We start from the raw sequence: 25,798 nt of genomic DNA, 5'->3' as shown, positions 1-25,798 counted from the left end.
CTCTCTTTTAAATGGAATCTAGAACCCTGAGAAAGGTTTGGGGGTCACTGCCCCAGATGTGGGAATAATAGTCCATGCTAGGGCAGATTTCAGATTTGTACAAAGTGAACAGCTGTTTGGAAGAAAAGTAACACCAAGAGTGAAATGGAAATTCAGTTTTTTAGATGCAGAGGAAGCAATATTTATAATGCCAAGAGAGATTAGAAGTTGTCATAATCCCCAATACAGATATATGATCTTGCATAGAAATCAGTGTCATCGAAGATAAACGTAGGAACACAAAAATCCTTTTTGAAAGATATAGGACGAGTTTTAGAAGCATTGAAATCAACTAAGTTATCTTTGCCCCACTGGAGAATTACCTGGAGATCAGCGTTTAAGGAATTGGTAGTGGGTATTTGAGAAGTTGAATCTGATTGAGCAGGGCGAGGTTTCTCAAACTGGAAAGTGGAAGGCAGTGTGCTATCATCAGCAAAACTATTGATAGACTTTCCAGTCAATGGAAGGTCATTAATATACAAGAGGAAAAGAGTGGATGAAAGAACTGAACCTTGGGGAACACCAGCATTAGTGGAGAAGTTAGAAGACAGAGAGCCATCTACAATTACCCACAGTGAGTGGTGAGAGAGAGAGAACTGGATACTCAATTACAAAAAACAGTTGGCAAACCATGAGATGAAAGCTTATTTAGAAGACCTTTATGACAAACATGATCAAAAGCCTTTGAAATGATGAGCAACTGCTTGAGTTTCACCAAACTTTTCCATTGAATTTGTCCATAGATTGGTGACATAAGGCAGAATATGATCAGTGGATTGATGCTGACAGAATCCATGCTGATGATTGTTGATCGGACGGAAGGTTTCTAAATAGTTTAAGAGTTGGCATTTAAGTGATTTCTCCATTACTTTAGAAAGAGTCGAAGTAAGTGATGGGATGATAATTGGATGGGAGGGATTTGTCAAACTTTTGGAAACTGGCTGGATGTCAGCAAATTTCCAAGCAGAAGGGAAAACACCTTTGGAATAAAAAAGTGAAAAAAAGCAGAGACAGAACAGGAGTAAGTTTAGAAGCACAGGTTTTAAGAACAAGTGGAGAAATACCATCAGCACCTGGAGCTTTCTTAGCATCAAGAGTCCTTTTAATGGAAGACCACAGGAGGCATTGAGTGGAGTGTACTGGGAATGGTGGGAGGTGGTTTACCAAGATCATTAATACATGGGTTGGAAGAAAAATAGGATGCTAGCAGGTCATCTTTATCTTTGGCTGAAGTGGCAATAGTACCATCTGGTTTTGACAGAGATGGGCAAAGGTTGCAGCCAATGACTTTGGCAAGAGATCAGAATTGTCAACTACTATTTGGACAAGAAGCCAAGTTTTCTACTTTTCGTGTGTTTGAAATCTAGTTTGGGTTGATTAATAATTGCTTTACTATTGTTACAAGCTTTGGTGTAGACAGAAAATGAAGCTGGAGATTTATATACAAGCAAATTACGATATGCAATATTCTTGTATTTTTCTCTTGAATTGCCTTAGCACATTTATTGGAAAACCAAGGTTAAGATAAAGAACAAGCTTTTAAAGTGAAGTGTGGAATACAGAATTTCATCCTTTATTCCACAGATCATCCCATTCCGTTCGATTGGAAAAGTGCCAATGTATCTCCAAACCATAAGAGCGGTTCTAAGAATGAAGTGGGAAATTACTGGCCAGTTAGTTGTCTAACTTCAGTAGTAGGGATAATCATGGAGACAATGATCAAAGGTGGAATTCAGGAACATTTAGATATAAATGGAATTCTGAAGAACACTCAGCATGGTTTTGTAAAGGGAAAATCATGTTGAACTAATCTGGTTAGCTTTTTTGACAGGGTAACTCAAGAACTGGACTTGGGAAAAATTTAACTTTTTTTTTTATTTTTAAGAAAACACAAAACACGAGAAGTATTAGGACCTATAGCATTAGCATTAGCATTAGTAGAGGCATTTGATGCAAGAAAGCAAGCTTATACAGCATCAGCCAAAAAAAAAAAAAAAAAAAAAAAACCACTTCCACTTCACCCCTCTGTTCGTTCAAAATACCTGTCCAGCTGAGCCTTAAACTTATTTAGGCTATCAACCTCCACCACAAGGGATGGAAGTCTGTTCCACCAACCAACCACCCGCTGGCTAAAGGCAAATTTCCGCACGTCTATCCTACATCTGTCTTTCCTCAATTTGAATTTATGCCCTCTCAGGTGATTTTTCTGAGCTAGAGGAAGAATCCCATCAGCATTGAGCATACTTAAACCATTCAAGGCTTTATACACCTCTATCAGATCACCTCGCTGGTGCCTAGTCTCCAGACACTGTAATTTGCAAAACTTAAGCCTTTCTTCGTAAGAGCACCCCTTTGTTCCATTCACTAATCTTGTTGCCCTTCTCTGTACTCGTTCCAGCAGCTCTACATCCTTCTTGAAATGAGGCCTCCAGACCTGTATACAGTACTCTAGGTGTGGCCTGACCATCGCCTTATACAATGGAATAATCACCTCCTTATCCCTGCTGGAAAAATTCCTGTATATCATTGACAATACTCCATGAGCTACTCTTGCAGCCCGTCTACACTGCTCAGAGAACTTCATATCTGCCTGCACAACCACCCCCAAGTCCCTTTCATTCTCTACCACTGTCAGTGTAGTACCACAGAGTTGATACGTTGCTCTGGGGTTGCTGTTTCCCATGTGTAGTACTTTACATTTGTCAATGTTAAACTTCATTTGCCACCTCTCAGCCCATCTGCTCAACCTTTCCAGATCCTGTTGCAGCAGCATAGTGTCAGTAGTGTCCTTGACAACCCTGCCAACCTTTGTATCGTCTGCAAACTTGGACATTAAGCCTGATATACCATCATCAATATCATTTATAAATACAGAAAACAATAATGGACCCAACACTGAGCTCTGAGGGACTCCACTAATAACATCAGTCCACGATGAGCTGTGTCCATTGATTACCACTCTCTGTCTTCTCCCCCTCAACCACCCCTTTATCCATAGCAGCAATTTGCCTCCAATGTCACACTGCTCCAATTTGTGTAGCAGTCTTCCATGTGCAACAGTATCAAAAGCCTTTCTAAGATCCAAGTATATAATATCAAAGTTATTCCCTGCATCCAGTTCTTTTGTGACTGCATCATAGTATCCAATCAAGTTGGTCAGGCAAGACCTCCCCTTAACAAAACCATGCTGTGTCTGAGCTATAACTGAAGTCTTGTCTAAATGATCCTGCAGTGCTTCTTTAACCAGTGCCTCCATTAATTTTCCTGGAACAGAAGTTAAGCTCACAGGTCTATAATTACTTGTGTCAGCCTTTGATCCTCCTTTGTGAATTGGGGTCACATTTGCACATTTCCAGTCTATGGGTACCTCCCCTGAATCCAAGGAAGCTCTCATAATTATGGCTAAGGGTTTGCTTACTTCCTTTGCTTCCTCCTTTAATATAACTGGATAGATCCCATCCACTCCGGGTGCCTTTCTTGTGTTTATCTTCAACAGTTTCTCCTCCACTTTACTCCCAGTTATTTCAAGATTCTGTAGCTTACTGCTAGAGTTGAATACACCTCTGGCATTCCCCTCGCTGAATAACTCCTCATGTGTGAATGTCGATGCAAAATATTCATTTAGTTTGTTAGCTACCTGAGCAGGATCATCAACACTTGACCCATCAATATCAAGTGGACCAATCTGATTCATCCCCTTCCTTCTAGAGTTTACATAAGTAAAGAACTCTTTGCTGTTTTTCTTTGCATCCCTTGCCAAGGATTTCTCGTAATCTGCCTTCGCCTGCCTAACCTCCTTTGTAACTTGGTTGCATATCAACTTGTATCTATCATAGGCTTCTGTGTCATGTGTTAATTTGTAAGTATCCCATGCATTTTTCTTCTCTGCCCTATGCCTCATTAGTTCATCTGACATCCATTTTGGCCTAAACCTTGAACAATATTTCTTAGTTGGTATGTAAAGCCTAGTAGCGTCCAAGATAAGTTCTTTGAATGCTTCCCATTTTGAATTTGCTGTTGGTAACATCATCAGTTGGTCCCACTGTATAGAATTTAAATACTGTCTCAGTCCATCGTAGTCGCCTTTACGGAAGCAATAACCCTTCCCTTTACCCCTAATGGTAGTTACCTCTTTGAGTAAATCCCACTTCAGCACACTGTGATCACTGCCACCTAGTGGTTCATTTATCTGCAGATTCTTAATGCATGAAGAATCACTGCTGATAATCAAATCAAGAGTATTACTCCCTCTAGTTGCCTCCCGAACATGCTGATGTAGAAAACAATCATCCAATAAATCCACAAAAGCTCTGCTAGTGCGTGAGTAACCAGCCCCCAAATTCCAGTCAATATCTGGGAAATTAAAATCTCCCATTATAAGACTCTCTGATTTATTGGCCCACTCTATTTCCCTGTACAGTTCCTTATTATACTCATCAGAGTCATTTGGCCTATAGCACACTCCTACTCTCAATTTTGATCTCCCAATGTTTATGTCACACCAAACTGACTCCACACTGCACTGTCCAGCGATGTCGACTGGCTTCACTTCCTTGGTTTTTATGTGTTTCTTAACTAATAGCATAACCCCTCCTCCCTTCCTATCCTTTCTGTAGACGTTGTACTCCCCAAATTGCAGTTCTGCATCCCTTATATCTGTGTGACACCACGTCTCTGATATCCCAACAATATCTGCCTTCGATGTTTTGAGCAATACCTCAAATTCATCAAATTTATTTACTAAACTCCTAGCATTGGTGTACACGCAAGTATACCTACACCTGTTTCTATTCTTAGCTACCCTAACACAACCCATGTGTTTACTTGTACCGCAATGGCTCCCAGCAGTCTCTGAAATACCATGCATCGGAGGTTGAGAAGACGAAAGAAAATATTTGTTGACATTAGACTTGAACTTCTGTAGACTGTAATTTTCAAAAAAATACTATGAAGGAAGGTTGTTCCAGAAAACGGCATTTGAATGAGTAAACGAGGAAGTTGAAAAGTTGGTTCTGTGAGTTTGAAGTTGGACAGTAAATGGATGTTGGCTGATGGCGGCATGGGTTTGGACTGTTTTGAAAGGGAAAGCGGGAATTATAGAAGCCAATTCAGAAGAACAGTGCCCATGGAAGTATCTGTAGAAAAGAGAAGCAGCAGAAATAGAACGTCTGTGAGACAGAGAGTGGAGAGATTCTGTTAGAGATGAGTCATTAATTAACCTAATTGTCCTCTTCTGAATGGAATCTAGAAGCCTGAGAGAAGTTTTGGGGGCATCGCCCCCAGATGTGGAAACAATAATCCATTTGCGATTTTTACAGAGTGAACAGCTGTTTGGAAGAAAAGTAATGCCGAGGATGAAAAAGAAAATCCAGTTTTTTTAGATGCAGGGAAAGGAATATTTGCAATGTGATTGTGCCAGGAGAGATTAGAAGTCAGGGTAATCCCCAAAAGAGATGTATCATCTTGCCTAGAAATCGGAGTGTCACCAAAGATAAGCATAGGAGCAGAAGAATCCTCTTTTGCAAGATATAAGACAGGACTGAGTTTTAGAAGGATTGAAATCAATTAAGTTGTCTTTTCCCCACTAGGGAATTACCTGGAGATCAGCATTTAAGGATTTGATAGCGGATATTTGAGAAGTTGAATCTGATTGAGCAGGGCGAGGTTTCTCAAACTGGAAAGTGGAATGCAATTTTGCTATCATCAGCAAAACTATGGATAGGATTTCCAGTCAATGGAAGAAGGTCATTAATATACAAGAGGAAAAGAGTGGGGGAAAGAACTGAACCTTGGGGGACACTGGCATTAGTGGAGAAGTTAGAAGATAGACAGCCATCTACCATCACCATCAGTGAGCGATCAGAGAGAAAACTGGATAACCAATTACTAAAAACAGTTGGCAAACCATAAGATGGAAGCTTGTTTAGAAAACCTTTATGCCAAACACGATCGAAAGCCTTTGAGATGTCAAGAGCAACTATTTGTGTTTCACCGAACTTTTCCGTTGAATTTCTCCATAAATGGGTAACATAAGCCAGAATATCACCAGTGGATCGACAGTTTTGGCAGTTAGAGCATTCTCTGTTCTGTCAGTTCCAGCTGCCTATGCTTTAGCATAGCACTGGTACTTCAAAATTGGAAGAGCTACTTTTTAAAATCTGCATGGTATGGATGAAGGGGACTTCAAATAAGTGGAAGGGTATATCTGGCTGATTAGTTTCATCTAAGTTTGGAACAAAATATCTTCTTAGCGGAAAAGATATATAAATTTAAAGAATTTTATATTTAAATAGTAAAGGCCTATACAGCCATTGTTAATGAAGGAAGAAGGCTGGTAGTACCTCTTATATGGTTATTAGTGTCCTCTCATAATAATAAAAAAAAAATTTATCAAATGGAGTCAGATACACACAGGGTTAATCTCACATGTGAAAAAATTTGTGGCATTGAATTGAAAGAGGTTGTGGGTTCTAAGAATCTTGAAAGTGCTGCTAATGAGTCTGATCTCACTGTTGCACCTAAGACCACTGTCTACACATTTAAATGTAGATTAAGGAAGAATTGGAATTCTTTGCGTAAGCTAGAATTTCAAGATCCAAGTATATCTCGAGGTAAATTGTCAGTGAGTCAAAGCAAAGAATCTTCTGAGGCCTCTATCCCTGGAGGTGTAGGTGAGAATATGTTGGAATGGGAGGAGGTTCTCTCGGGTAAAGCTATCATGTTAACAGAAATGGATAGTGAGGATAATAGGGGTAATAGGGAGATTTGCCTGTATTGTTTGCAATTGATTCTAATGCCAAGAGTTCACTTTGGTTCAGTGGCACTACTGATCATAGAGGTAAGGCTTTAGATGATATGATAGCGGAGCAGAAGCTTATGGTTCACAGTCAACCTGGGGAGGAGTCCACCTTTTGGACAGTAAATGGTGAATCAAACATAGACGTAACTCTTTCAAACTCACTTGGCGCTAGATTTGTCTGTGGATGGAAAGCCAAATCTGACTGGGTATTGAGTGATCGTGCGATATTTTATGAAATCAATACACACAGGGAAAACAGTGTTGGCTTGAATCAATTACCGCTTTTCTTTTAAGCATGCAAACTGGGATAACTTTGAGAGAAGTCTTCAGCGGACCATGATTGTGATCTCTGAGTTATCTAACATGACAGGTGAGAGTTCTGTGGGATTTTTGCAAAAACTTAACTATGATGCATGTGTAGCTGCTATGAAATGGAAACAAATAAAACATAGACCAGTTAAGTAGTGGACACCTCAGCTTACTCTATTGAAAAAACATGTTAATAAGGCTTGGAAGCAATTTCAGAAGAGCAAAAGTAGGGAAAGTGCCTTTGAAGTTATGTGATTAAAGAAAGACTATCAAAGTTTTTTTGTAATAAGTACGTCCATGCTATCGCTAAACAGAAGGCACCTCCATATCCAGGTGGGCAGGAGCAGCAGTGCGTAGCACACGCTTCTTGATTAGACCGGGGTTCGAGCCCGTGCCCACCAAATACGAAGGGTGTGGAAAGGTCAGGGAATGACCACCGCATATCACCGGAGCAATATGGCCTTAGTTGCTAATGCTCCTAAAAAAACCAAATAACAAACAAACAAACAAACAAAGCTAAACAGAAATGTGATTGCTGGAAATGTTGGTGAAAACAGCAAGAAATAATGACCCTTGGTGATTGGTTTATAAAATTTGTACTGGCAAATTCAGAGCAGCTGCTGATGTTATATATTCTATTGGCAAGGGCACCACTGAGACGTGTAGTTGGGAAGATTCCATGAGTGCAATCTTAGATCACCTTATGGGTAATGATAACATGGCTAATAACCCATGTGTTGATCTAGAACATCGTCATATGTAGGCATCGAATGAATCGTGTGGTAACGACATTGAAGAATTACCCTTTACCCATGATGAATTTCTCACCGGTTTTAAGTCCATTAAAAATAACAAATGTCCTGGTATGGACCTACTGGAGGGAGAGATAATCAAAAGAGTTCTCTCATCTTTATTCGAACAAATTTTATAAGTTTTTAATAACTGTCTAAGAGATGATGTATTTCCGTCTTCTTGGAAGGATGCACTGCTCAGGATTATCCTAAACTCTCCAACCAAGTCAACCAGTTAACCTGCTTCATATAGAACTATTGCATTGCTTCCTGGTCTTGGTAAAGTTTATGAGAAGCTTTTAGCCATGCAGATTGCTATCTACCAAAGAAGTAATATTGGCATTTCTAACAAACAATATGGTTTCACTCGTGGTGTAGAGTACTGAGGATGCACTTCACTCTTTAGTTCGCAATGTTTGGGAATCGAATTATAAATGTACCTTGGGAATTTTTGTAGACTTTTCTGGTGCCCTTGATTCCATTAGTTGCGACAGTGTACTGATGATGTTTCACATGGCTAAATGTTCTTTTAATATTTTCTCTATAATTAAAGATTACTTTAGGGATCACACACAGTAACAGTTAAGTCGAATTTTGGATCAGTGATGCATTGTGTGACTCGAGGCTGTCCGCGTGGATCTGTCTTGGTCCTTTAATGTGGAACTTGGTTTTGGAAGATTGGCTCAAGAGAGAATTTGACCACTCATACACAATAGCTTATGCAGATGATATGATAATACCTGTGCACAAAAACACCAGAAAGGAGCTTGAAATGAGGTCTGATTGCGTATTGAAAGAATTATGCAAATGGTGTAATTCACATAGGTTGACAATCTCTACATTCAAAACTAAAATCATGATGTTGAAGGGTAAATTGGCTCTTAGTAGACCTCCACTCTCAAGGTTGAATGGTATTTCCTTACAGAAGGTGTTAATGATTAAATACTTGGGAATATGTATTGCTGATGGCTTGAACTTTATCCCACATATTAATTATATATCAGAGAAAGTGAAGAAATTTATTGAAATGATCTCAAGAATAACACGGGTGGAATGGGGGGATAAAGGGGAAAGCACTCCATTTGATTTATGATTGCATTTTTCTGCCAATTGTTACGTATGGTGCATCAATCTGGGCTGGTCATGCAATCAAAGTAAGCAACACCAGAAAGCTCTATTCTATACATCGAGTTATGTTACTCAAAATGGTGATGGCCTGCAGAACGGTTTCCACAGAAGCTTTGCAAGTGTTAGCTGGCAAAATGCCACTTGATTTGCAGTTAGTGTTTAGAAGCCCATCCTTTTATTTGAGAAGAGGTATAAAATCCGAGTTGCCGGGCATCGAAATTAACACTTTAAATGATTTGAGAAATGAAAAGAAGAGGATTTGGGAGCTCCTTTTACAAAAATGGCAAAAGAGATGGAATTGTTCGGAAAAAGGTAGAATAACATTCAAATTTTTCCCTTATGTTAATGGTGTGAATTATATTAAACCAATCTGGTTAGTACCGAATCTATGTTGTACATTCTTACTAACAGGTCATGGATCATTCTTCACTAAACTGAATAGTCTTGGAATCATAGCAAGATGCAATTGTATGTGTGGTGATCTGGAAACATGGAAACATGTTGTGTTTAATTGTTTGGAATATGCTGATTTGCATTTGGATTTACTGAATAATGTTGATAATGTAACTCGTCTGGTGGATTGGGATTAAGCCAGTACTTGTTAAAACAAGGGAAAGATTTATTGCTTTTCAAAATTTTGCAAATTCAGTTTTCATGAGAAGGAATATACTTTTGCAATTGGAAGAGGTAAGGTTGAATAATGAATGAATTGGTGGACTGTACCATCTTCTTTACATGGAAGTGGAGAAGTTAGAAGATAGACAGCCATCTACCATCACCATCAGTGAGCGATCAGAGAGAAAACTGGATAACCAATTACTAAAAACAGTTGGCAAACCATAAGATGGAAGCTTGTTTAGAAAACCTTTATGCCAAACACGATCGAAAGCCTTTGAGATGTCAAGAGCAACTATTTGTGTTTCACCGAACTTTTCCGTTGAATTTCTCCATAAATGGGTAACATAAGCCAGAATATCACCAGTGGATCGACAGTTTTGGCAGTTAGAGCATTCTCTGTTCTGTCAGTTCCAGCTGCCTATGCTTTAGCATAGCACTGGTACTTCAAAATTGGAAGAGCTACTTTTTAAAATCTGCATGGTATGGATGAAGGGGACTTCAAATAAGTGGAAGGGTATATCTGGCTGATTAGTTTCATCTAAGTTTGGAACAAAATATCTTCTTAGCGGAAAAGATATATAAATTTAAAGAATTTTATATTTAAATAGTAAAGGCCTATACAGCCATTGTTAATGAAGGAAGAAGGCTGGTAGTACCTCTTATATGGTTATTAGTGTCCTCTCATAATAATAAAAAAAAAATTTATCAAATGGAATCAGATACACACAGGGTTAATCTCACATGTGAAAAAATTTGTGGCATTGAATTGAAAGAGGTTGTGGGTTCTAAGAATCTTGAAAGTGCTGCTAATGAGTCTGATCTCACTGTTGCACCTAAGACCACTGTCTACACATTTAAATGTAGATTAAGGAAGAATTGGAATTCTTTGCGTAAGCTAGAATTTCAAGATCCAAGTATATCTCGAGGTAAATTGTATGTTAATTTTTATATAGGAATAGAGAAAATTCTTTGCAGAGGTGGAAAGGATGTTGGTACTCTGTTTCCTTAATGGGTTCATACTTTTTCCTTTTCTGTTCATACTTTGGGTGTCCATTTCTGCTCCTGCCAACGCAGTTGGCAAGAAGCCTTAGTTGTTTTTCTTTGATTTGATCCTGCAATAACACCTTCCAGCTTGGTTTTGCTGGTTAATATTAATAACTTCTGTTAAGCTCTCTGGCTGCTGGTAGATTTTTTTTTTTATGTGAATCCCAGACACGAGAGGTATTAGAACCTATAGTACTTAGTACCGTGCTTGGGTTGGAGGTTGAGAAGACGAAAGAAGATATTTGTTGATATTGGACTTGGCTGTTCGTTGAACTCTTTGTCTTTTGGAGAATACCGGTGATGATCAATCTCTAGGATGTGATGCGTGTGCTCACTGTGAAAGTGCCTCTTCATCGGTTTCTGTTGTAGCCTACTTGTCCATCTCATTCAGCTGTAGCTGAGGGGATGACCATTGCACAGAACAGTTGATTTGTAACGTGAAATTTGTATTGTAAATAATTGTATACTGTACTATACATATTTCTATATGTATGGCGGATTTGCCAGATTTTTTTTGGCTAGGGCTTTTTTTTGGCTTTTTTTTTCACACGTGCTTTACTCAATAAATGGAAAATGGGGTTATACCTTGGGTTACAGTATAGTTCATGACCAGACCCATCCTGTGTTGCTTCAAAACAGATTTGGACCTAAAAGTGGCAACTGAGGTTTAATGCTTTTATGTAAATGTAAGGCTTTACACCAGGAATATAGAACTAACTTTTAAAGCAGGGGTATTAAACTCAGAAGTCCTTGTGGGCCACACAAACAGTTCTTGTAGGGGTTATGGGCCATACAAATAGTAATTTGGGAACTTGTGAACATCAGAAGCATTACCAAGAGAAATAGGAAAGATTCCTGTGTTCCCCCCCCCTGCAAAAAATCAATCTCATTACCCTCAACATTTACAAAGTTCATATACTTTTTGAATTTTATTTAAATTTTATATTAGCGTTTCTCCTATAAACATCACCATTTACAATTATTATCTTATAGGGTTAGCCCCATTAAACCGTTACAGTTGGCAACACTTGGAGCACAGAACAAACATCACAGGTTTGTTAAACAACACCACGAGTTTGATGACTTGTTTTAGAATGTTTCAAGAATCGGTAGTGATTAGCAGTAACTTGGTAAAGAGCACTAATTGTTGTTAGTGCTTATTAAGAACTTGGTAAGGAGTATTGCAGACCGTATCTTCCTTCCTATAGGGCAGCGTTTCCCAAACTTTTTTAGTCACAGAACACTTTTCATCTTACAACATATTCACGGAACACTTACGAAACACAAGTTTAGCGGGAGCCAAAGAACTGTTGCTAATATTTTATTACATATGATGCACTGTGCATCAGGAGCATCCTTATTTCCAACACAGGTAAAGCCACAATTCAAATAAATGTCATCATACTTTTGTTTTGGTCTTTTATTAGTTGGTTCCTGTTTTTTTCACTTGGGATTTTTGGGGGAAAAAAGGCTGCGATTTTTCATCCTCACTTTGAAGTGTGACAATATTGTGTTCGTTTTCATCAACCACAGTTGCACTACTAGAAGTACTTTGCTTCTCATTTTTAAAGTTCCTTTTTTCAACCACAAATCCATGGTCACATATTTTAATAATAATATTTCGAAATACTAATAATTATCAAAAAAAATTTATAGAAGGAAATGAGTTTAGTTAGCTGACCGGGCTAGCCAGGTAGGTAAAGTGCCTGCCTGGCAACCCAAAGGTCGTGGGTTCGATTCCCACCTTGGGCTTGGATCACAGTAAAATGCAAAAAAACTTTGGGAGGTGCATTATGGCCATAGAAGCTGATGTGCCAACAACTAACAAGGAAAAAAAAAGGAGGAGTTTAGTTATGATATCAGTTCACTTCCACCTCTCCTTCAACCCGTGTACTCCAGGCAAAATCACATATGAATGACATACTAGATCACCACATTGCTACTTTTTCATAGGTGTCATTACCTCTACGCATACTTCTCTATGCAAAATCTGCCATAATAAAGTGTTCCGCGGCCTACTTGATTATTAGTCTATGCCAGTATATTAATAACCAAAAAAAATTATGTTAAATGTTATAATGTTACAAAAGTGGTGTATGCTACAAATATGCAAAATTTATTTATTTTATTATTTTAGTTATTAATTACGCGGAACACTTGTTCACATCTCATGGAACACTAGTGTTCCGCAGAACACAGTTTGAGAAATGCTGCTATAGGGGTTGTGTCCAGCAAAACTGAGTGGAAGACCTGAAGGGAACAAACAAAATGAATGAAGGATATATTTTCACTGGTGGGGGTGTACAGCTACCCCTCCACAAGGTAGCTGAAGTGACAAGTTGAATAAATAAAGTTCAGGGCATAATTGAATGGTCACTTTTTTGTTATTAGTATGTAACTAATAAAATGGAGTATTGTTCATGTTTCTTTCTAGGTCCAATTCTACTGTTCTTGGATGCTCAGGTTGTTGGTGTGATATCCTTACTTTCACACGTGTGCTAGAAGCAAGAATGAAGGTAATGTATATGGCTGTCATAAAATTTAAATTGCAGTGCATTTATTTAGATAGTCATGAGAACAATAGCAATTGAATCCAAGGAAGTTGACAATTTTACATTGGGTTAATCTAATGGTTAGACAAAGTATAGATACCTTTCTTCACACCTTTCCCTTCATCATAAACAAAAGGCCATCCCATCAGGCTTTTGAAGGCATTTTTTTTTAATGAGACTCCCAAGCACGACAGGTATTAGAACCTATAGCACAGTAGACTTTCAGAATAATGCACCTTCGGGGATTCAAGGTGCCATTTCGATTTTTCCATTATCTAGAAGGTTTTATTTTTAATATATTTAATGATCCAATATTATATTCTGCCATTAATACACTCCTGCTTACACCCCATTCCATTTTCTTTATTACATCAAGTTTAGTCTGCGTGGTAGCACAGTAGTATCATCACCGTCCTCCCCACACCGGGTGGAAAAGACCCTGGTTCAAAACCCATTGTCGATGACGCAAGGAACTTATGTTGGCCTTTTTTACTCCATGGCCGAATTCTTTATTCTTTATAATTACTCAGTCTCAGGTATAGATAGCATTGTTTTTCGTCCAGCAAAACAGGCACATTGACCAGAGAACACGCACAATTTACAGACACAATACACATGGGTATATGAATTAACTTTCCGGGTGACCCTAATGTAATAGTTTGGGTTATATCAAGTTCGTCACTAAGCTTTAATGTTGTTCTTCTTTTCTTCTCTGTATGAGGTTTATTAACTTTAGGAGCCATAGTTAGGGGTTTTTAAGTTAAAATAAATGTGAAACAGTGGTATAATCTGTGATGTCAATATTATATTCTGCCATTAATACACTCCTGCTTACACCCCATTTCATTTTCTTTGTTGCATCAAGTTTAGTCACTTTCAAAATGGCGAATGTAAATAATACAGTAATCACATGACGGCATTTTATTTTTACATCACTGCCAGATATCTGTGCTGTATGTACACATCCCGTCTCAATGTGCCATTATTTTGACAGTCTACTGTACTTAGTACCGTGAAGGATGAGAAGATGAAAGAAGGTACTTGTTGGCATTAGGCTTGAATTTCTAAAGGTTGTAATTTTCAGGAAATACATACAAAGAGATGTTGTTCCAGAAAATGGAAGTTGAATGAATAAATGGGGAAGAAGAAAAGTTGGCTCTATGAGTTTAAAGTTGGGTAGTAAAAGGATGTTGACTGGTTGCAGCACATGTTTTATCTGCTTTGGAAGAGAGAGCGGGAATTATAGAAGCCAATTCAGACGGAAATATCTATAGAAAAGGCATGCAGCAGAAACAGAATGTCTTTGAGACAGAGAGTGGAGAGACTCTGTTAGAGATGAGTCATTAATTAACTTGAATTAATTAATTTGAATGGAATCTAAAAATCTATCCTCAGTTTTGGGGGCATTGCACTAGATGTGGGAATGATATTCCATGCTAGGGTGGATTTGCAATTTGTACAGAGTGAATAGCTGTTTGGAAGAAAAATGAAGCTAAGAGCAAAAGAGAAAACCTATTTTTTTTAGATGCAAAGAAGCAATATTTTTAACGTGCTTATGCCAAGAGAGAGAGAGAGAGATTGGAAGCCAGGGTACTCCCTAATAGAGATATATGATCTTGCCTAAAAATCAGTGTTATCGAAGATAAGAATAGGAGCAGAAGAATCTTTTTTTGCGAGGTATAAGACAGGACTGAATTTTAGAAGGATTGAAATCAACTAGGTTACCTCATTGGAGAATCACCTGGAAATCAGCATTTAAGGAATTGGCAGTGGATATTTCAGAAGTTGAAGCTGTTTGTGCAGGGCAAGGTTTCTCAAACTGGAAGGTGTAATGCAATGTGCTATAATCAGCAAAACTGTGGATAGGATTTTTGGGTCGATGGAAGAAAGTCATTAATATACAAGAGGAAAAGAGTGGAAGAAAGAACTGAACCTTGGGGAACACCTATATTAGTAGAGAAGTGGAAGCCATCTACCATTACCAACAGTGACCTGTGAGATCTGGATACCCAATTACAAAAAGCAGTTGGCAAGCCATGCATGGAAGCTTTTTAGAAGACCTTTATACCAAACACAATCAAAATTCTTTGAAATGTCAAGAGCAACTGCTTGAGTTTCCCCAAACTTTTTCATTGAATTTATCCACAGGTGGGTAAAATAAGCCAGAATATCACCAATGCATTGATACTGAATCCATACTGGCAGTCATTGATCAGATGGAAGATTTCCAGATAGTTTAAGAGTTGCCACTTAAGTGATTTCTCCATTACTTTAGAAAGAGTAGAAGTAATTGCAGTGGGACAATAATTGGATGGGAGGGATTTGTCAATCTTTTTAGGAACTAGCTGGATATGAGCAAATTTCTAAGCAAAAGGGAAAACACTTTGAAATAAGAAAATGAAAAAAGGAGATAGATCACAGCAGTAAGCTCAGATTTAAGAACCAGTGGAGAAATACCATTAGTGGAGCTTTCTTAGCATCAAGATTGTTCAAAATCCTTAGATCACAGAAGGCATTGAATGGAGTGTACTGGGAATGGTGGGAGGTGGTTTATCAAGATCATCGATACACTGGTTGGAAGTAAAATAGGATGTTAGCAGGTCAGATTTATCTTTGGCTGAAGTAGTAATAGAACCATCTGGTTTTGAAAGTGGTGGGAGTAGAGATGGACAAAAGTTGCAGCCAATAGCTCCAGCAAAAGACTAGAATGCTCAACTACCATTTGGATAAGAAACACGTTTTCTACTCTAAGCCTGTTTGAAATCTAGTTTGGGCTGATTAATAACTGCTTTACAATTGTTGCTAGGTTTGGTGTAGTCAGAAAATCAAGCTGGAGATTTGGATACAAGTCAGTTGTGATATGCAACATTTCTTATCTTGAACAGCCTTGGCACATTTATTGAAAAAATCAAGGTTTAGATAATGGATGAGATTTGAAGGCAGATTGTGGAATAATGGATTTCATCCCCAAAGGAATAATTTCACTGACACGATCTGAGCAAACGTTGACATCAGAAGATTTGAAACAGTAATCTGTTTCAAATCTTCGTACCTAGAGAACCTATCCATAGAGAGATAACAAGAGAAATTAAGACTTCTGTAATTTAACTTTTTATCTTTTTGTTTTCTTATATATATTTTTTTTTATCTAGTTTTTAATGGCTTAAGTATAATGAATCTTTTGGAATTTTCCAGAAAGCAACTGACTAAATATCCAAAAAATCATATCCTCAGTCAAAAAATTTCAAAAACATCTGTATTTCCACTTTTAAAAATCAGATTCTGATTTTTAAAAGTAGAAATATAGATTGCTAAGAATTTTTGATCTTGAGGAATAAAAAGGACAAAATGCCTTTTTTTTTTACCCTTATCCATCTTGCTATCTGCTATTCTGAATTTATTAAGGATTTCATGGGAGAGCCAATTTATTTGAGTTAATGGATAACCCAAAGAATTTAATATGATTCATAAAGAGTTACTTGAAATTCTTTAGGATAATTGCTTGATTTGAGATTACAGATTGTTTAAAAGGCTGGCATTTTCTGCAGGTGTTTCTTTAGGAAGTCTAAGCGGTACAGACAATATCATCTGCAGATGAGAAGTCATCACAATGTTTGAAAAAAGGAATAAAAAGAGAGGAGAGAAGAGAGTAAAAAAAGAAGTAAAAGTAAAAGGAGTTAGTTGTTGTAATCATTCTTTAGCTAATTCAAAGCTAAATTTGGATGCTTATTCAAATTGGCTTAGCAGGATTTGTCGTCAACAACTGGCTGGCAACAGGTGTCTTATTTATTTATTTCTATATTTCTTTTCAAAATTTTTTTTTATTTAAATCTGTTACACAATAAGATTTTAAAAAATTTAAGACTCAGTAATGCTCATATTTTAGTCAGATACTTTTGTCTGTTATCTACCCCATTATCCATGAAATCTTTAATAAATTCAGAATATTGGATAACCAGATGAATAATCAAAGAGGCTACTTTTCCCTTTTTATTCTTCAAGATCAAAAATTAACAAAAAAAAATCACCTTGAGTTACACCTATTGATGATATAGAAATGCACACCCTTATTGTTGAATGTGATGTTTAGGATTTATGTTATAGAATAATTTCAGAATGCTAACAGTGGTCTGGAGATAAGAAAATAAGTTTGCAATAAAACAAATGAGCCAGAGGTCAAGACAGGAGGAATTTCTAAATTCCTCTTTAGTTGGGGACTGTAGGTAGTATAGACCCAGGGGCTCACATTTGGTGAGTATGGGCTTGGCACACCCAGAGTCCTGAGCTTGGATATCATCATTCTTCTTTTTCTAGGTGATCTCCCTCTCTCCACCACCACCAAATACGGAGGTTGCGGAAAGGTCAGGGAATGACCACCGCATATCCCGGAGCAATATGGCCTTAGTTGCTAATGCTCCTAAAAACCAAATAAAAAAACAAACAAACTCTCTCTCTCTCTGGGTAATTCAAAAAAAAATTTTTTTGGCTGGTGCAGCATAAGCCTCAGTCTTTCTTGCACCATATGGCTAATAATAATAATAATAATAGACATAATACATATGAAGATGAGGACTGGCACAATAGCCAAAGTAGCCAGTGATGTACTAAAAAATGATACATGTTGGTTTCATTATTTAAATTGATATTCTTTAGTACTTTCAACTCTTAAAGACTGTTGGCTAAAGTTTTTGCAAATAAGATTTAATTTATTTATGTGTTATATATCATTTCACATATATTTTTTTCATTACCCAGATGTATGAGCATGAACATCACAAGGCCACAATAGCCAAAGTAGCCAGTGATGTACTAAAAAATGATACATGTTGGTTTCATTATTTAAATTGATATTCTTTAGTACTTTCAACTCTTAAAGACTGTTGGCTAAAGTTTTTGCAAATAAGATTTAATTTATTTATGTGTTATATATCATTTCACATATATTTTTTTCATTACCCAGATGTATGAGCATGAACATCACAAGGCCATGACAACTCCAGCTGTTGCACAATTAATTGCTACAATGCTGTATTATAAAAGATTTTTTCCATACTATATATCTAATGTTCTTGCTGGACTGGACGGTGAAGGTAAGCTTTAAAACTATTTTTGAATGTGAATTATAGAATATTTTCTTGTTCATAAGTGAGATGCAAACAGTGATTCATTGCCTTGAAGTACCTAATACTTGTCTATTATTTTTATTCATTTAGTGTAAATGTAGAGTAAATTTAAATGTACAGGTTTATCAAGAATGCAATACAGGAGCAGTTAGAAGTGGTATTCTAAGCACAGCATGGCTTTGTAAAAGGATAATCTTGTTTAACTAATCTGGTTAGCTCTTTGAAAGAGTTGTCCGTGAACTGAATGTTGGAAATAATTTGGACATTATTCATTTGAAATGTAAAATAATTTGACTATCCTGCAGTCCTACAAAGAGGTTAGAGTGTAAATTGGAACATGTTGGTGTCAGAGGTAAAATTCAGATAGATTGTGGAATGGCTGCAGAATAAGGCAATAAGTTATGGAAAATTGCTGGGACTGGTGTTTCTGATTTTCTTAAGGAACATCAAAAAAGAATACAGGGAATGATGACAAAATTTGTAGATTGTATCAAGATTCACAAGAATAGTTTATAACTAGTATCATGCAGCACAATTTGAATAGGCTTCGGGAATTGTTAGAAAAGTGGCAGCTGTACTTTAATGCTGCAAGGTGTAAAGTTTTATGCTTGGGTGAGACATCTCCAAAATAATTTATACATTAGGTGGGGTTGAGTTAAAGACAGTGGCAAGGGTGGGGAGAGATTTGGTGGCATGATTATTATTATGAAGCTCTCCATGCAGTGTGGATGGGTGGTAAAGATGGATCCATAGTAATCCTATTCTTTCAATGATTTATTTATGATTTTTTTTTTTTTTTGTTGTTGTTTTTTTTTTTTTTTTTTTTTTTTTTTTTTATGTAGAAATGAATGGTATTACAAATCTGAAAATTTTCCTTTAGTCAAAGATTTGCTCTTTGACAATTGGTGGTTGGAATAAATTTCCACCCGTTCTTATGAAGGTTAGAAGTTCATCTAAATTTAAGGAGAAATTGAATAAATACTTGTAGTAAATAAAAAGAGAGATGGTAGTATTGCTTATTTTTTATTTAATTTAAATTTGATTTATTTTATTTTATTTTTTGACTGGTGCTGCATAAGCTTATTTCCTTGCATCATTTTTCCAATACTGATATTCAGGAACATAATCCTCATAAATGGCAAGCTCCTACTGTATGGGGTGTTTCATGATGTGTGGGCCATACTTTCAGGATTGATTCAGGACCTGGAAACAATGATAAAAGAATAGTCAATCATATAATGAAATTCAGTTACAGCTACACGGCTCTGTAGCTGTAACTGAATGATTACAGCTACAGAGCCGTGGCTGTTTGAATTTAAAAAAATTGCAATGGAGATTTCAGTGGCAAGAAATAATAAAAAATAGTAAAAAAATAAAATAAAATAAATGGGAATCAGCAAAAGTGCATCTAGATTTTACTTGATATGTGTTTGCTTATCCATATTTATTATTTTTTTTTACCATCGAAAAACTCGATTTCCATTTTTTAAAATTCAAACAGTCATAACTGCTCGGAATCAGATGCATACATGTAATTGTTTTCAGGTCTCCTGAATCGATCCTGAAAGTATGGCACACTTGTTATGAACACTTTGTATTTTGTTCGTGCACAATTGAAATGGTGCCTCTGTAGCCAGGTGGGCAGGAGCAGCAGTGCGTAGCACACGCTTCTTGGTTAGACTGGGGTTCGAGTCCGTGACCACCAAATACGGAGGATGCGGAACGGTCAGAGAATGACCACTGCATATCCCCGGAGCAATATGGCCTTAGTTGCTAATGCTCCTAAAAGCCAAATACAGTGGTACCTTGGTTTGCGAGCATAATTTGTTCCGGAAACGTGCTCGTAATCCAAAGCACTCGTATATCAAAGCGAATTTCCCCATAAGAAATAATGGAAACCCAGATGATATGTTTCAAAACTCAAAAATATTCATATACTGTAAAAATGATTAATACAAAATACATACCTTTTTATATTTTTAATATTTAAATTTAATATACATAAAGCAATCGATCGAATTTATTAATTATTGGGTAGGACGACTTTCACTGTCTCTAACGGAAATGCACTGTTAACTGCTATCTGTTAACTTTTTCTTTTTGTGCGACTTTAACAAGGAATTTTTCCAATGACACTTTCTTTTGCCTCCTTTTGAGGATTTCACAGAAATCAGATTCATCGCTCGCACTATTACGAAATGAGGAGGCACGCTTGATATGCGTAAACAAAGCTGCGCGTGTGTAGCAACTGAATAAACAACACCATAAAGGCAGAGATACACTATTAACACCTCACATTTTACTAAAGCACATTTCTAGGGGTTACTACCATAAAACAATAAAAACAATTTCCATTTGCATTCCTGCTAGTGGAATCTGTTATAAACTGGTAGTAAACTCGATCTAATTGCATTTGCGATTATACTAGCTGGAATTGTTGGTTTTTACGTTATTATGGTGAAATGTGTTTCCCCCTTCACTGATATAAAACACATAAATACGTTTTCAGAATCTTCTCTTCATTCCTATCGTGTTGCGTTCGGTTGGGGTGATTCTGCGTTCGACTGCCATTTCTTGTAAACACAAAGACGAATCGTGCATAAGCGAATTCGGTTCGTGTTATATAAGATATCTATCGTTCCCGTATTTATAAATCGTGTATGATCGAATTCATGTAGTGTAAACACGTGATATACGAGGACTGACTGTACTCGTATCGCAAGACCTCGCTCGTTTATCAAGTTAAAATTTATTAAAAATTTTTGCTCGTCTTGCAAAACACTCGCATACCAAGTTACTTGTAATCCAAGATACCACTGTAACAAACAAACAATTGAAATCTTATCTTTTTTAATGGGAGAAGCTAATGAACTATGTTATACCAAGGGATCGTCTAGTATCTTACTGTAAAAGGAAAGAAAGTGCAATACCTAAATTGAAACAAGAAAGTATGCAAAAGTGAATTCCAAAAATATGCTCATTACAGTCTTTAAAGAAATTGACATGGGAGGAAATTGGTGTAAATTTTGAGTAGAAATTAATTTACTTGTAATTCCAGAGAACGTCTTACAGCATTTGAAGGAAATTGTATGCTGATCTTTGAGATGGAATGAGAAGTATATCCATTATTTTTGTTTGTTTGTAATCAAAAGTCAACTGGTGGATGTTACAATAAACAAACCTTAAAAATTGCTTTAAGGGAGTGATAAGTTGTGATTGCTGCTGCCTGCTGTGACATGCAAAATTTATTGTGAAAAAGACTTTTGGTACATTTTAATGAGAAATTTTGGAAGCGATAAAATAAATTTAATTTATCTTTAGATTCCAGAATTATTATTTTTTAAGGATCAAATTTGGGTGGCTCTTTTAACACATAAGTAAGCACAATGAATAAAAATCTTAAACTGAAAAGTTGAAGTATTTATGCTGTTTAAAAATTGCTTTTATTTCTGTTCATACTTTTTTTTTTTAATGTTTTTGCAGTAATTACCTAATTACATTAATAGTGTTGGTATCTTCATTTCAGTGATAATATAGCATAAGTTTTGAAAATAGAGGCTTAAAACTTTTGTTGTTTATATTATGTTAAGCATCAATGCTTATATAATTACTTGTACTGGGGACTAATGAATTTTACCAAATTATATTTTTCTTCATTTTAGGCCGTGGATGTGTATATAGTTATGATCCTATTGGTCACACTGAACGTGTTGAATATCGATCTGGGGGATCCTCTAGTGCCCTTTTGCAGCCTCTTCTTGATAATCAGGTATATCATATCTCTCTATGCATTAAAAAAGTTTTCCTCCTAGTGATATTTATTCGAGCCAATGGGAGAAGAGAGCGAGGCAATTACGTCACTACAAATGCAATTGATTATTGACAACAGCCTCCATAACGTTCACCAACCTCATACACATGCTTCACTGTCTAACATTTGATGTTCCATTGTAACGATTTTGATGTTTGTAAATAGTTTAGTGTTTTGTAAACATTTTAAATATTTGTATAGTTTGTAAATATTTCAGTTAAATATTTTAGTCCTGTTCTTTGGGATGCAACAATATTCCTCATGCATTATGAAACCCGAAGCAAAAGGCCTTTTCCTAAGTGACCTGTGTAAACGCAGGTAAATAATGCATAGTGATATTTATTCAACCTTGAGAATGATGCTAGAACTAGGGGACATAAATTCAAGTTACGGGGGGAAATGTTTAGATTGGACTGCAGGAAGTTTTATTTTAGCCAGCGAGTTATAAATTACTGGAATAAGTTGCCTTCATGGGTGGTAGAAGCCGACAGTTTGGGGAAATTCAAAGGTCATCTGGATAATACTTTCGGGTAAGGGAAGCGCATAGGATGATAGGTTTAATTTCCTTTTTATTTTATTTTTTTTTTATTTATTAATTATTATTATTTAGTTATTTATTTCATTTATTTATTTTTTTTTTTTTTGTTTTTATCATTGTTTTGTTCGGATTTTTTTTTTTTTTTTTTTTGTTTTTATCATTGTTTTGTTCGGATTTTTTTTTTTTTTTTTTTTTGGCTGGTGCAGCATAAGCCATAGGCTTTCTTGCACCATGCGGCCGTTACTAATACTAAATACTAATGCTTCACACTACAAATGCACAGGTAAATAATCACATGGGTCATTTCCTGATTAAATATCGATCATAGTGACATAGTGTTTTTTGTCTGTTGGCACCGGGGATCTCCCCCAACTCCACATTTTTACTCTATGTAGATTACAATACTCCTGCATAAGGCCAGGGTGTGTGTTAGTATGTGTGTGTGTGTTTTGTGAAGTATTAGTGTTGGTTGTGTTGTTCCTCTGGCCACTTAGCCTGGGGGCCTGTGGAGAGCCACTAACACCCCTATTTTCTTCTATCACCACCTCAGAGAGTCAGGCCAGGACACATTAGAAGAGAAGAAAGCTCTGCCGGGGCAAACCCTGGGGTAGCCTAGGCATCCAAGGAGAGCCCCAAAAAAAAAAAATAATAAATATTGGAAAGGAGATAATGGGGAGATAGGAAGAGGGTGGGATAGAAGGGGTAGAGAACAGGGGCCAGTAATTGAGGCACTCACCTGATTTAAAAGGGGAGACAGTAAGGGGACCCCTGGTACAGGATGCCCATCCTAGTCCAGAGGGTGGGAGTTGAAAGTGGGTGGTGGGGTGAGCCACCAGGCAAAAGGAGGCTAGAGGCCACCCCAGGTGATAAGAATAAAAGAACATAGGGGAAAAGATTCCTGTGGTGAGCATGCTTTTTTCCAGCTCTGTCCCACACTGGCCTGGGGGTTACCCTAATGGCGGGTGTCAGCTTCACACACTGACAGGCCAACCGGGGTAGCCGGGTGGGTAAAGTGCCTGCCTGGCAACCCAAAGGTCGCGGGTTCGATTCCCGCTTCAGGCTTGGATCAAAGTACTGCAAAAACCTTGGGAGGTGCATTATGGCCACAGAAGCCTATGCACCAACAACTACAAAAAAAAAAAAAAAAATGCATGACAGCTACGAAAAGCTACATGTTGTCAGCTTGGATAACTATGAGGCCCCTGAGGGCCTGCATAGCCATCAGTCTGTCTGGTGAAGAGGCTAAGATAGAACATGTAATTAATAATAACTCTCATTCACACAGTTTTACTTTTTATAGTTTTTTCTTACACTTTCTATTTTCTTTTATATATTAGATTAGATATCGATCAGTGCGTTTTGACAGCTGTTGTGTCTTTTACATAGAAAAGAGTTGACTTACTCTGTCGTACCTTTACATATTACGTAGAAAAATGTACACAGAGGTTGGCAAGCAGAGGGTGGAACCCCCTAGTTACCATTATAAATAGCTATATTGAAAAGAAATCACAAAAATCAAATAATATGCAGTGTTATGTGTGATGCAAACCTGGCAATTTTTAAAATTGGAAACAGAAAATTGTTAATGTAGATTGGCTTTCAGCTGGAAGAAGCCAGAAAGCATACGTTCTGTATTTGGGGTATATTTTTTTAGTGTAAGTTGGACACATTATCAGGCTGCTCTAATTATTTAAATATAGATAATTTAGTTTCTGATACCTACCTGCAGTAGTTAGGAAAAGCTACATAAATTTGATAAAATTAAATAATTAATAAAGTTAGGTGATAATTTTGGGGGTAGAATATTGGGGAAAAAAAGATGTTTATTTGAAGTTTGCCAGCCCTTTATTATATATAATGAAGGAGTAAGGAAGAAACAGAATCCTATGGGTTAGAAAAAGCAATTACCAGTTGTTCTGGTGATGATGAAAAATGATAGGTTTTTTTTTTTTTTTTTTTTTTAAGCAAAATGAAAAAGGACAGGGAAGTTGTCAAGTTATATTATCTCCAGTGTGTAATATCCAAAGCTGGCATTAATTGGCATCTAAACTGCTTTGGATGTTGAAATTGATGAAATTTAATGGAATTTGGTTATGCATTAATTTTTGCTAGTTTCTTTAAGATTGAAATCAGTAATGTTGATACTTCATATTCGTGCATTTTTAATGCTTTTTGCAATTATAATATTTGTGTATATAATGACTATTGGAAGCCCAGTGGCAGAGGCGTGTGAGTTCAGAAATAAATGGGTTTATTTTATCATAGATATTAACAGTCAATTCATCATTTGCATCTAGTCATGTAATTTCTAAATTCAAAAGGGTAAAAGTGTCAGAATTGTTACTGGTTCTTCTTTGCATATTAATCATCTGTAATTAGCTAATTTAACGACAACTTTCAATATGTTTTCCATTTTTATCTAGTTTTGCATGTAGAGAAGCATTAAACTTGATGACCTTTGCATACAATAGAAATGGAAACTGAATTTGAGCTATTTTGCATGTGTTCCTAATTGTACATATTTTTATTATTATTACTTTTTACTTGCAGATTGGTTTCAAAAACATGGAAGGTGTTGCTCCATTACCTATAACAAAAGAAAAAGCCATTAATATCATCAAAGATGTTTTTATTTCAGCAGCAGAAAGAGATATTTATACTGGAGATGGAATTGTAATGAATATTATAACAAAAGATGGGATAGTAGTAGATCGCTTTCCATTAAGAAAAGATTAATTGTACATTACAAGTTTTATCTCCAAATGTGATTATATATTTCGTTTAAATTTTCTTAATGTTACAAATTAATAAACAGCGATAAATATTTCTTATCAGTTTTGAATTTTCATTCATTATATGAATTGTTTTAATTTCCATGGACTGTTAAATGCATAGTGACATTCCAATAAAGTATACATCATAAGGTTGAATTAAACTTGGATATTTACTTTAACCTCCCAAACAAGCCAGTACTCAGTTCTTGGTGATGATGGCTGAGTACTGGTTAGTTTGGGGGGATAAAGTATTTGGAGATAGGTATTCATGT

The 25,798-nt window shown here is 36.5% G+C and overlaps 1 protein-coding gene across 1 annotated transcript in view; it reads left to right on the top strand.

Annotated features, from left to right (window-relative positions):
- Positions 1–25,586, top strand: part of Prosbeta6 (proteasome beta6 subunit) — a 36,553-nt gene extending 10,967 nt beyond the window's left edge. The window contains exons 3-6 of the mRNA XM_090370356.1: positions 13,163–13,244; positions 18,241–18,370; positions 22,066–22,172; positions 25,303–25,586. Coding sequence (XP_090226482.1) covers positions 13,163–13,244; positions 18,241–18,370; positions 22,066–22,172; positions 25,303–25,488 — 505 coding nt within the window. The 3' untranslated portion in view covers positions 25,489–25,586. The remainder of the gene's footprint in view (positions 1–13,162; positions 13,245–18,240; positions 18,371–22,065; positions 22,173–25,302) is intronic.
- The last annotated feature ends 212 nt before the right edge of the window (positions 25,587–25,798 follow it).

Source organism: Mastigoproctus giganteus, chromosome 3 (genome assembly GCF_048544385.1).
Source record: "Mastigoproctus giganteus isolate SK-2022 chromosome 3, ASM4854438v1, whole genome shotgun sequence".
In the NCBI taxonomy this organism is placed as follows: Eukaryota; Metazoa; Arthropoda; class Arachnida; order Uropygi; family Thelyphonidae; genus Mastigoproctus; species Mastigoproctus giganteus.
The sequence above is the reverse complement of the archived record's forward strand: the minus strand, read 5'-3'. Positions and strand labels throughout refer to the sequence as shown.